General features: G+C 40.4%; 1 protein-coding gene across 1 annotated transcript in view; it reads left to right on the top strand.

Moving 5' to 3' along the window:
- LOC114060902 (usherin-like) overlaps positions 1-13,539 on the top strand; it is a 316,442-nt gene that overhangs the window by 284,658 nt on the left and 18,245 nt on the right. Inside the window, exons 50-52 of the mRNA XM_027890772.1 lie at positions 2,296-2,523; positions 3,361-4,877; positions 5,898-6,219. Coding sequence (XP_027746573.1) covers positions 2,296-2,523; positions 3,361-4,877; positions 5,898-6,219 — 2,067 coding nt within the window. The remainder of the gene's footprint in view (positions 1-2,295; positions 2,524-3,360; positions 4,878-5,897; positions 6,220-13,539) is intronic.

The raw sequence follows: 13,539 nt of genomic DNA, 5'->3' as shown, positions 1-13,539 counted from the left end.
ACCCCCCAACCATGGAATGTAAATTTTAGGCTTTTAAAAGTTCTGTTTTGAAAACCTAATAGATAACTGTCCTCATAAAAACTATTAATACGGACTACATCCAATTGTAAAGTTAATTTTAATCATGTTTTGTGCCAACATAATTTCTAATGCCAGATTTTTATGCTAAGCATGAGCCTCGATTTGAGCACTGTTCTTTAACCTGCAGTTCATAATTTTGCAGTCGGCCGCGTAGGTTTTTTGGCTATGGCAGTTTGAACGCTTCCACTTTCAAGGATCTAAGCCATAAATGTTTATTAAAAGAATCTATAATGAAATCAGGTTTGTTATTTTTTTAATGGCTGCCTTGAGTATGTTGGATGACTGAACGCACGTTGTTAATCATTAAGTACTCAAGTTACAAAAAGTGTTTGATAGTATTGCCATCTAGGGGCTGAACGAAATTCTCCATGCCGAAATAAACTGTAATTGAACAGGTGCTGCTATTGACAATATACATATGTTTTTGCTTTATGGCCCACATGCTTTCCATGTTTCTTATGACAAAAGATATCTCTAAATGTCTCACGGCAGCCAGAGCTTTTTTATATATAATCTGTTCGAGGTGATTGCTATTTGCATTTGAGCTTATGCTTTTTTGGCAGTGATGGCTGGGAATTCCTAACAAAGAATTATACTTTTTTGCATTATTAATCTTGCTGGTGTTTGCCCTGTTTAACAGAAAAAGGAATCATTTATCAGAAAAGTATGTTTATAATCTGTACTTGTGGCATCTTCAGATTTAATATTCATAATGGTCATTCAAATGCTGGGCTATATTTATCTAAAAGACTAACTCATTGTTGTGAGGAAATAACTATTTAAATATTTATGATCTAACTTTTAATATTTAAAAAAAGAAATTAATATTTCTTTAAAATTTGTTTCTGAGTCTGATAGCTTAACAAATGTTTAAATATTAAACAATTGGAAGTGTTAGCATTTAACAACTTAATATGACTTACTGAAACAGGGAAATTGACTTCAGCTCTTTCTGCCACACGAAGGCAACTGAATTTCTGCACTCCCCGTCTTGAGACCTATGTAGCTCATGCAAAAGCACAACGAAAAATGAGATTAAATATATCGGTGGTCAGCTGAACTCCTTTCTTCCTCACTCCTCTGACCAAGCAAATCTGCACAGTCTCCTACTGGAATATGTTAGTCCTGTTCAAAGTAATACCACGGCTGCATCACCCTCCTGCCCAGATCAGAGTTTGTGCTGAAGCTCTCTTTGCCTGAGCAGTGTCAGGTCTGTGTCAGGGTAAGCTGCCTAAACCTGTGAGCTGTGATGCCAGTGCCCCTTCTGGCCATGGCTGATGTCCATCACTCTACATCCCCCCATGTCTCTCTGCTGGGCTGTGGTCTGGTGTGGTGGCAGGTCAGCCCCAGTCCTTGCAGCCCGGTCAGAGCTCAGTGGGATTCACAAACAGCCGTGTTCCTCCCAGCCTCTCCCCACTGGTTCAAGGCAAGGCTTTGGCACCAGGGAGGGTCTCGGCTGCTTGCTCATGCCCCCATCAACAGTGTGGCTGCTTCCTCCAACCTGGAGAAACAGGGAGGGTTCTTGTAAAGCAGCAGTTTGCCCTACAGTCACCTTACCTTGTGAATTTATCTTATTCCTCTTTGCGAAGCAGGAACGTAGGAAGTAGTTTATTCGGTCTCTACTCTTGCACATCCATCCCCCCTGTTCCCCAATCCTAACCCTAAAACCCCCTCACCCCTCATTTTTAAGGGATTTGTTTTTAGTAAGGAAATTAAACCATACTCTTGGAAACATTGTTCATCCAGATTATAATGCATTAAGTAGCTAGGTAGGTAGGACAGGACAGCCTATGAAATGTTACATCTACACACAAGATATGTAAGATTTCTGTGGAAACAGGCATCCCTCATATACCATGGTTTTTTATGTGCTTGAATCCTTCATAATTCCAGGCAGCCTCATCCTCACTGAGCAGAGCTCAGACGTCGTGAACTGTAAGCTGTTTGCTAGCTGAGATTCAGACTGCGCAGGACTCCCAAGGAGTCAGCTCCAAAGGCTTTACTATAATGATAGATACTTCTTTTAAAGCCTAAGAATTCTAAGAATTAAGGTTCAATCATAGAAAACCAGTAAAAAAAATCCTGGTAACCAGATGGGGTACTCTGCAAAGCGGTCAGAAGTGACCCAGAGCTGAGGCCTCATTTTCCAAGTGACATAAACCACAGATGCTGATTACTTTTTAACTAACTCAAACATCTGTATTTTTGCTTCAGGGAACAAAGCATCAGGCTCATTTATTTGGATTGAAACCTTTCACAACATATCATATTCATGTCGTAGCTGTAAACAATGCTGGGCAAGTTTCAAGCCCCTGGACATCTGTGCGCACTTTGGAAGCTTCACCCAGTGGCCTGAGCAACTTCACTGTGGAAAAGAAAGAAAATGGCAGGGCTCTGCTACTAAAATGGTCAGAGCCCTCCCAACCCAACGGTGTGATTAAGGTAATCTTCATCTTGACGTTTCACTTGATCAAAAAAAAGAAGGGAAATGCTGAATATCAAATGAAAGCATTTTTGCTAAAAAGGGATTTAATCAAATGCATTATAGTTCACAACAAGACAGAAGTCCTGTGTAAGCACAAGGCACTCCGTGAATTCCCTCTGCTTTCATTATATTAAAATAGGTATTAACACTCTTGTGCTACACCATGACTCTAAATGTTCATTTACACTGAACCAAATTGTTCATTGAATGCATAGAAAGCTACACATGAAAGCTCATAATATTACTTTTTGTACATTAGACACCACCAAAATGTGTTTCTAGAAACCCTGGGTTTGACAGAATGTTTTTCTGGAATTTGGGACTTTTTTTACCTCAGTGGTTTCAACTGAATGTAAACCTTTACCTGCAAGGTTTGCAACTAGGGAGGTTTATTTGAAGGTTTTTTTCCATAAGTGATTTTCTTTAGAGCGAGTCTGTGAGAAGCTTTCCTCTAGCCTATGAGAGCCTAGCAATGAAACTTGATAACAATCAAATATAATGAGAACTGTCACTAAGTGATTTATTATTGCATTCAAAATGAAAAAAAAAAAATCATGAAAATTGGATCAAAACATTCCTTTTGTATCAATGATCTGTTTGTGTGCTGATTGTTACTAGCAAGAAAGTAAGTTTCTGAATCACTGGTTGATAGTCCTTACCCTATTGCAAAGATTAAGGAGTCTCATTTACTGGTTATTGACAAAGACTGTTGATTTTTCCCCCCCCCCTTTTATCCTGGCTTCTGTCCTTCCTTCCCTGCCTGCCTTGTTCCGTTTTCTTTCTTTATCCACCAGACCTACAATATTTTCAGCGACGACAACCTGGAGTACAGTGGTTTATCCCGGCAGTTCCTCTTCAGGCGCCTGGAGCCATACACTGTCTACACCCTGGTCCTGGAGGCTTGCAATGCAGCAGGATGCACTCGTTCTGCACCCCAGCCAGTCCGGACAGACGAAGCACCCCCAGTGTCTCAGATGGCACCTGTAATCCAGGCAGTGAATGCCACCAACATTGAACTGAGCTGGTTGCAGCCAATTAATCCAAATGGAAAAATAATTCGCTATGAAGTTATTCACAGGTGCACAAAAGAAAATGCTGCAGGGTACAGAGCGACAACAGAAGATGAGAAAATTGTTTTCACAGAATATAACACTGAAAGTAATACATTCATATATAATGATAAAGGTTTACAGCCATGGACAAGGTATGAATATAAAATACGCACCTGGAATGCAGCAGGCTACACTGACAGCTCCTGGACAGTGGCAAAGACTAGTCAAACTGCCCCCAAAGGTCTTGCCATCCCCAGGTTATCTGTGGTGTCAGCTAACCCCCATAAAGTGCTCGTATCATGGGCCCCCCCGGCACATCCCAATGGCATTCTTCAGTCCTACAGGCTGCTAAAGAATGATGTTCTCTACCCTTTCAGCTTTGATGCTGCTACTCTCAGCTACGTGGACGAAGACTTGCTGCCCTATACAATGTACAGCTATGCAATAGTTGCCTGTACAATGGGAGGCTGTTCCACCAGTGAACCAGCTGCCATACGGACACTGGAAGCAGCTCCTGCCTTGGTGGACCCACCATCTCTGCAGGCTGTCAGTGCCACTCAGGTCAATGCATCTTGGGCACCTCCCCAAATACAAAATGGAGATATTACCAAGTACATATTGAAATTAAACAACGAAGAGTATTATCCTGGCAAGAGTTTGCAAATATTGGTTTCTAATCTACAGCCTTACACACAGTATGACTTTGCATTGGTTGCCTGTACTGCGGGGGGCTGCACAGCTAGTACATCCCAGTCCGTGATGACCATGGAGGCTCCACCGTTAAATATGGAAGCTCCCAGGCTCCTTGTCATGGGCTCAGAGTCGATTGAAATCACATGGAAACTTCCAGATAAGCCCAATGGTAAAATCACAAGCTATGAGCTAAGAAGGGATGGTGTACTTGTTTACTCAGGTCTGGAAACTCGTTATCTTGATTTCACCCTAACGCCGGGCATGGAGTACAGCTACACTGTCACCGCAAATAACAGCCAAGGGAGCGTGACCAGCCCATCAGCTCAGATAAAAACCAACCCCTCTGCTCCATCTGGGATGTTGCCTCCTAGGTTGCAGGCATGGTCCTCCAATGAGATTTTAGTGGCCTGGGATCCTCCTATCAAAGTAAATGGTGACATAATAAACTACACAATCTCCATCCACAAGCCTGCTGAAACAGGAAAGAAAACTTTTGACTTCAATGCATCTCATGTTTCCTTTCTGAGACGGTCATACATAGTGGCACAGCTACAGCCCTACAGTAGGTAAGTCTGGAAGAACTCATTTGTTGAATAAATGCTGCCAGAAGGTTTAGTGGGCCGGCAGAGAGCTCAACCATATTGATTAAACAGATAGTCAGACCCATAGGGTTTTGTTTTTTAAAAAGCAAATGATAAAACCAGGATTTGGTTTTGATTTCTAGTAACACCAGCTTTATATCATCTTGACAAGGTACATAGTGTTGACTTAGGTTGTAATTAATTGAAGGGGTAATTCAGTACTCTGCTATAGACTCCAAAACCTGCAATGTTGTACTGGTGTATCTTTTGCAAGATGTCTGCACTAGAGAATAAATAGACTTTAGAAGACAAAATTCAGGGTGGGGAGACCCAAGCCATGTTAGCTCATCCATCGACAATGTAGCTGAGCTGAGATTAATAGAGTCACACAGGGAACATGTTTGTAGCCTCGAGTTGAAAACAAGTGACTTGTGATGAAATGGAAGCTAAAATTTAAGAGAGGGTACCAGACTCCGCCACAGAAGCACACTTGATACTGTAGTAGTATCTTCCCCACTATTTCTTGATTATTTACCTGACCTTTCCAAATATATTTGTGTAGGCATAATTTGTGTGTGTTACATAGTTGGTAAGTATGTCTGCTATTTACATATAACTAATTTAAATCTGAAGAGAGTAATAGAGTGAAGCTCTACAGCTCTCGGAACAACATCCAAATAATTTCCTACAATGAATCATCATTTTGATTTATATCATCAAAATCAAAGTGATTTTGATCACTTGACTCTTGCAGATGTTAACTCTGCTCTGAAAAAAGAAAAACCCAAACAAAACAAACCACAACCAAATAAAACCCCAGAAGGCAGTGTTCTTCCTCTTTGCCACACAGGGTGCAGCACATAATCTGTGTGTCACTGCGAACTGTGTTCCTATTAAAAATTCCAAAGATCAGGAGAAATTAGGAAATCCACCAGATTTCACGCACAGTTTATATTTGTACTTGCAGTGTTTTAATCACTTTGTTCCTGATTTGTTTCCCCCAAGGTATGAAGTACAGCTCCAAGCTTGCACAGAGCTGGGTTGTGCCTCCAGTGAGTGGGCATCGGTACAGACGCTGGAGGCGCCGCCGGCAGTGCAGCCTGCCCCTCTCATCGAAATACAGACAACAGCCGGAGGCTTCCAGTCGACTGCTTCCATCCTGTGGACTGGCCCAAAGCAGCCAAACGGGAAGATTTTATTCTATGAACTTTACAGAAGGCGAACAACTCAAGCCCACATAAATTTAGACCTGGCGCTTGTTTACAATGGTTCTTCAACCTCCTTCAAAGATGACAAGTTGCTGCCTTACACAGAGTATGAATATCAGGTGGGAATTGAAGCTGTTTAGCAGCTCTGATTATGATTGCAGTGCACTTTGACAACTTTACGCTTACAATGAACATGCACATCTCAATTCTAATGTTAATAATATTGTGAAACCTGAATGATTATTGTTAATGTATTTTAAAGAGCTGTGAAGCTGAAAATAATTTTGTACAAGCAATATATTCATGCAGCATTCGTTTCTCTTTACCTTAGTCGTAGGTGCCTGTATTTCTTATGTGTTACATATTTGTGTACCTTCCAGAGCTGCTGCAAATCTCTGGTATGTGAGTAGTGTGAAATTCTACATCTTAAAAGATAGCTTTTTTCATTAATTTTTCTTTCTTTTCCCATACTCCCCCAATCTATTATGAATTAATTTTTACTTTATGATCTTAGAGCAGTCTACATCAGGAGGGACCAGGATGGTTTTCCTTTAAATTAGTCATTAGAATTACAAGCAGATTTTATGAGTGGTTCAAAAGTGAACCTGTTAATGGTTGAGGTTACTTCTCATGAACATAGGTATTTTTACTGTTGCTTTCTTATGAGCCCGAGATCAGTTCTGCCATTCTTTCACCTGTAACTGTTTTCTGTATCAAAGTTACAACTTATAAGAGCATTTCTTTTATCATATAGTACTACTGGTAATGTAGGGCTTTACTTGACTTCAGATTGTGAACTAAGCACTTTCCTATTTATAACCATCCAAAATCTTTCCCAAGTTTTTATATGTTAGTAAAGTTTAGAACCTCACCAAAAAAACAGCCTTGAATTTGTTGTTTCTAAAAATAAGTAGACATACTATCATAGCAGGATAAGGTTGATTTTTTTAATTTGATGTTGCCTATGAATAGATATGCTTGTTTGCCACTGAACAAGACACCAGCAAGCCTCACTACTGATCTTGTTTGCAATGGTGCCTTGAAGATATATTTGGCCACTCTCAAAGTCTTTACAACAATTTTCCTAAAAAAAACAAAAGTCAAGTTGTTTAAGAATGCATTTGTATATATAAAACAGTGCATTCCCCCTCTTGAGCAAAGTGGTGGCAATCTTTCTTTTACAGGCTCATTTGTTTTATAGGATCACAAGATAATTCAGGTTGGAATTGCTCTCAGGAGGCCATCTAGCTCAACTTTTTGCTCAAAGCAGGGTCAGTTAAGAGACCGGATGAGGTTGCACAGGGCTTTATACAGTTGCATCTTGAAAACCTTTGGGAAGGGAGATTGTTTAACCTCCCAGGCAGTCTGTTCCACTGCTTGACCGTCTTCATTGTAAAAAAGATTTTTTGTCAATTTCAGTCTGAACCCTTTTTTGCTTGAACTTATACATGTTTTGTCTTGTCCCCTGCCACCACATACCATCGTGAAGAACCTGGACCCGCTCTCTTGTTAGCATGTGGGTGTGTGCTGGGGCACTGCAGTCAAGTCCCTCCAAAGCCATCTCTTTTCCAGGCTGAACAAGACAGAGTGTCACAGCTTGTCTTTATAGGCAGAGTTTTCCAACCCCCTTGGTGGCCTTGGCTCCAATTTAATCAATCTCTTTCTTGTATTTGGGGGCCAAAACAAAACAAATAATGAATAAAGGCATGTAATCAGTTCCTTTAATTGCCTGGCTATGCTCCTGTTAATCAGCTCAAGATGTTGGCTGCCTTTGCTGACAGTTTATTTTACTGGCTCATGTTCAGCTTTCTGTGTACTAAGACCTCTAGGTCCTTTCAAGCAGAGGTGCTTCCTAGTTGGTCAGCTCCCTACCTGTTGACCCTGTAACACATCAAGAAGTTATTCCTTCCCAGGAGCAGGACTTTTCATCTGTCTTGCTGAAATTCATACAATTCCTGATGACCCATTCTGCTAGGCCCTTCTGAATGGCAGACCTGCCCTTCAGCATATCAACTGGTCATCTCCAGCTTGGTGCTCTGCTCCACTTCTACTGTTTTATTCTTTTTAGTAACCAGAAATCACAAAGAATTAAATCTAAAATCTTGCTTTATCACATTTGCCTGTGCAGCTGTTGTATGTACATGTGTCATCAAGTCATGTAGGTTGGAAGGGACACCCAGAAGGCATCTAGCCTAACTCCCTGCTTGAAGCAGGTCCAGATAGAGCAGGCTGGTCAGGGTTGTGTCCAGCTGAGTTTTCGATTAAGTACAGCCTGTGTGGGCAGAACTATATTTAGACCAGATTTCCTTGCTACTTTAGACAGGATCTGTGACAAATTTGAATGCAAGTGCAGATGGGGCTAAGTGGATAGCAAAAATTATAGCAGACTCAAACCCTACTTATTGGTTAGGAATCTTTCATAGATGAAGAAAATCCTCTCCAAGCTGGAAGTTGTAGACATTGGCTGTGGCATATTCTCAGTTGGACTAACTTTCAATTATCTCAGTCATAAGCTGTTTTTTGGGAAGTTGAAACCACAGAGAATTTTTTTAAGCCAAAGTTTTTAATGTTCTATCAGTGATGGATTAAAAAAAAGAAACTTCTTGACCAGAGATTCCTGTGGTTTACTGTGCTGTGTTCAAAACTTCGCTTTTTATCTTGGTTCTTCTCCATAACCAGGCTGAGCTTTTGACTGGAACTCTAAATCATTTTGGCTTTTTTTTCACCAGTGGCCATTTATTTCACCATGAGAGGTTTTTCAATGCATGTGTTTGTCTTCTGCTTAAGTCACTTGCAGCAGTCCTCTGGGATCTATTCTGAGCTCCTCCTTTGTTGACAATTTATATCTTGCCTGTGAGACAAGTTATTCATAAGTATAGGGCTTGGCTTTTGCTATTATGCTGATGAAACCCAGATTTATATTTCACTTAAACTGGATATTGATTCTCCTGTCTCTGCATTTGAAGCTTGTTTGCTGGACATGAAACTTTAAATGCAACTGAATTTCCTCCAGCAGAATGCAGATAAAATCAAAGTGCTGTGATGGGACTCTCTCCAGCATTTTTGGAGACACTGAGTTTCAGTTCAATGCTCTGACAGCTTCTTTGGACCTGAAATCAGGGATTTGGAATCTTGAGGTTTTTGGAGAGTTCTTTTGGTTGGTTTTTGTTGGGTTATGTTTGTTTGTTTGTTTGCTTTCCTGGAAATTTCAGCTGAATATTAGGTTTTATAAGACTAGATGCAAAAGTTGCATTTTCAGAAATAATGAAGTGACTTCAGAAGCTCATGTTGGCCAAAGGGACTATGCCCCCTAAATGCTTAGGTCACTGTTCTTCAAGGAAGCACATTTATTCTTTAAGGGCATATTTAAGGGCCAGATCTGCGTAAGCATATTAGCACCTGCTGGGTTTCAGTGGGTTTTTAGATGGCATACGGTGCCTACTGTTCCATACTCAAAAATAATTACTTAGATCTTTGAAATTCACTCTGTCAGTCTATTTGTACATTTAGATACTTGCATTTTCTAGAGCATCTGTCCTTTTAGGTATTTGTTGGAATGCTGCCTGATAACCTCAACTATATTAAACATAAGCAATTGAATGATCTCAAAACAAACAAACAAACAAACAAACAAAAAACAAAACCCAAAAAAACCTGACTTAAACAAACTCTATAACTCATGAGGCCTAATGAGTTTCCAATTGCAATCTTTTGATTCCTGGAATACTTCTGAATGTGTTGGCCCTTCTCAGGAATCATGGAGCCTGGTGGGCAGCATTACCACATAGTAACCTAGAGTCAGACCTGTTTTTCTCAGCTCAGGAAAGGCCCTTTTGAACAGAGACTTGTGGCATTTAGTACAAAGCAGAGCTGTCACGGTATAGTGTGATTTCCATGCAAATGCAATATCAGTCCTCCACAATTGCACTTAATTTTATTCTTAAAACTGCTTCCTTAGATTAACGGCTTAATGTCTTCCTGGTTTAGGACACATCCTTATTTCTATTTGGCAGGCACAGAACATGTAAAAGACAGAAAATTGCAATTGTCCCTTTTCAGAAAGGTTTATGGCTCCCTGCAGAGGTTTATTCTCTGAGAGGACTGTTCAATGCACCGAGACAGGGTCTGCAGTGCTGAAGCTGCCTGCCTCCAACCACTGCAGGAGGCACAGCATCCCTCTTGCTTGTGAAGCATGCTTCTCACATCCAGTTACTGAAACCAAGGAAAGAGTCTACGAAATACCCTGAGATACACTGGGGGAAATATGTTTTGAGTCCTCTGTCTTGACTTCTCAAAGTAAAAACAAATCATATTCTGACTTTGGAGAGATAAAGAGAAAAAAAAATGGGTGCAAAGTCATGAAGATTAAGGAAGGAGTGTAGAATATGTTAGCCCTATTAGTCACTTTTCAAAGATGACATGAAGGACACTTGGTTTACTAGCCTGTCTGTCAAATTGTTGGCTGAACTCCAGTTAGTGCTGCTTACAAACAGCTCAATGACTTCTGCAGTTTAAAATGGGGTTAAACTGTTTTTCTGGCTGACCGGTGATGGTCTCCCATTTGTAATATCCCTCATACCTGGCTCCTCTTCATCGTTTTGGTTCCCTATTTCTTCCCGTCCCTCTAACAGAAAGATGCACTACAAACAGTGACATAAAAAAATATATTGTTCTTTCTTCCACACCCTGCTTGTTGTTTGGTAAAACTACTTTTTCTTACAGAGTTCTTTGTTCTTCCTGCTTCCAATTAAAGAGAGTTTCTCATCCTACATCAGCATTAGACTACCAAGCTTGACCTCAGCTTTTGTAAAGTAGAGCAGACATAACTATATTGTTTCACTGATGTAATGATGATTCCTATTCTAAATACTCTTTTGCACAATGAGGTGCTTCCTTTCCCCTAGTAGAAGGTTCACAATAGGGAGAAGGGCCATTTTATTCATTAAGCCCCACTTCAGACCCCTTCAGCATTATGTTTCTCTTGTCAACACCATTTTAAACTCATGTTGATGCAACAAAACCTTGCTTTTGTTCATTAAGTTAAATATGGATATTTGACTAGATTTTTTGGCTTCCAGAATTACCAGTGTGACTCTTACAGCACTAATCTTGCAAGACTCTTCTTAGTAAATTGTGACTCTGACATATTCAAAATCATGGCAAGCTATCCTTTAAAAAGACATTAGTGTGTGTACCAGGGGAAAATATACTCCAGGGCTGTAGATGACTTGATATGATTTCCTTGATTGTATCTTTTTATTTATGAGGCATAATTTATGACTGCTGAAAAGCAAACTAAAATGAGTGATGACTAACTACAGCCAAAGTAATAAATCAGAAGCAGAGAAAGAAGTGGTGATTTTGATCGAATCTATTGAATTAGCTGTTGCCCTTAGCCATTACAGGTATTGGAAAGACCTTTTAATATCTGCTTATCTCTCTCATGGGAACTTGGTAACTATCTCATTATATACCCGTAGGAAACAAATTATTTAATTTTCTATCTTTTAGAGTTAAACATGTTTACATCTCTCATTAGTTACTGGCATTATACTATGTTATATGGAACAAACATCCTTTAGAATTTGGTAATTTTATTTAAGTCCCAAAGTTTTTGTCTTTGTTTTTTCCAATTCCCTTCCTCAGAAGGGGTTTAGTAGTTTTATTATTAGCATTTGAACAGTGGAGATAAATAGCAACGTTAAGATTAAGGCTCTAATTATCACAGTGCTAGAAGTCTGGACCTAAAATCTATGCCCTTATATGTTTCTGACCTCCATAAGGATACTAACAATGTTGAAGAGGGAAAAGTTTGGATCTGAGGAAGGGCAATTGGAAAGCACACATTTCTTTACTACCTTCTTATACCCCTGGTCTGTGACTGGATGTGATGCTTTCTTTCCCTAACCTTTGCTCTGGCTGCTATAGACTGCACCCACTTTTGAAACTTTCTAATTTGCTAATACCTGCCCAACACTGCAGTGCCCAGATGTGAATACATTATCCTAATGCTGAGTGCTAGATTTCTGTAGACAAGCTTTGTGCTCTAAGCTGTGCTGACATTGCATAAGTAACTCCAAATTATCCAGGCAGCACGGCGGTCAGTTCAGAAAGACTTGTGAAGGATGCTGCAACTGATGGTTAAAAGGACATCATTTGGTTTTGTCCAATTTTAATCAGCCAAGATTTTGGTCTCTTCAATTATTTTGGTAGATTGCTGTTTGAAAATAACTAAAAATCGGGGGCTGTGTTTCTGAACTTGTTATGTCATATCTTATATGTCCTTAAAATGTCTTACTATCTTGGAAAATAATTACACTGTGAAAACTCTGCATTTATATAAGTGTAGGGTTAGAAACTGAACAAATCTGAGTCAAGAAATTCAAAGAAAAGTCTCAAAGTAGTGCTGTGTCTTTGAGGCCTCCATGAAACAGCTTTAGAAAGAGAGGAGAGGTATAAACCCCTCTCTGCTACCGTTTGTCTTTCCTGGCACACACCAAGTAATGACAGCATTGAATCCTTTTTGGAAAGACCAGCAGTCACAGGTGTGTGCAGTGTATGGATACCTTAGGGGCAGAGCCCCAAGTCATACCTGACTCTTACACATAGAAGTAGAATTACGTGCATGTGTGAAAGGGGTGGCTGGGTCTGACCTTGTGGTTCCACAGAACCTACAGCCCTATCTGCCTAGAGCTCTAAGCAGTGCTTGAAGCCAAGGATAGATAGTGACTTACTAATGAGACTTTTTTTAAGGCAAAAGGCTGTTGTCTGAGTTCCTGACATATGCAGAGCTGAGATCTTGTCCCTCACAGAGACAGCTGTGAGGGACTGCAGACTGACTGCAGTAAGAAGCAGTACAAGGCACAGTGCCTGTCGGACATGGTGGGAGCCAGAAACTACTGCTGGTTAGTAATCAGTTCCTTGGCCTGCTCTCCTTTCAGCTGAAGGGTGAACAACATCTGGACTCTGCGCTATGCAGAGTATCCCAGCTTTTCCTAACCTGGGAAGTCAGCAGGAATCATAGAACAATAGAATCACAAAATCATAGAATATGATTTTGGAATCATGGGAATTGACCCATCAGGATCACTGAAGTCCAACTCCTGGCCCTGTGCAGGACACCCCAAGAATCACACCATGTGCCCGAGAGCATTGTCCAAATCTTTTCTGAACTCAGATAGGCTTGCTGTTGTCTTAGAGGCTTTTTCCGCTGTCAGCATCTACAATAACATGATTTTTTTTTTATCTTTGGCCAAGGTCCACTGTGATTCTGTTGTCCTTATTCCTCTTACGTGAGAAGTTGTTAGCTTTACTAAGCCTGAACAGGTTCACCATGTAGGGTGAGCCTGCTCTTCTCAGAAATTCCCTTCCTGCTCCTCATAGGTTTTGTTCCTTCTTGCTATGCCAAGGAACCTTGAGGTTGTCCTGTGATCATTTTG

The sequence above is a fragment of the Empidonax traillii genome, unplaced genomic scaffold, assembly GCF_003031625.1.
Source record: "Empidonax traillii isolate 1590-97213 ecotype Southwest subspecies unplaced genomic scaffold, ASM303162v1 scaffold296:size1881848, whole genome shotgun sequence".
Classification (NCBI taxonomy): Eukaryota; Metazoa; Chordata; class Aves; order Passeriformes; family Tyrannidae; genus Empidonax; species Empidonax traillii.
This window is presented reverse-complemented; position numbering and strand designations above follow the sequence as displayed.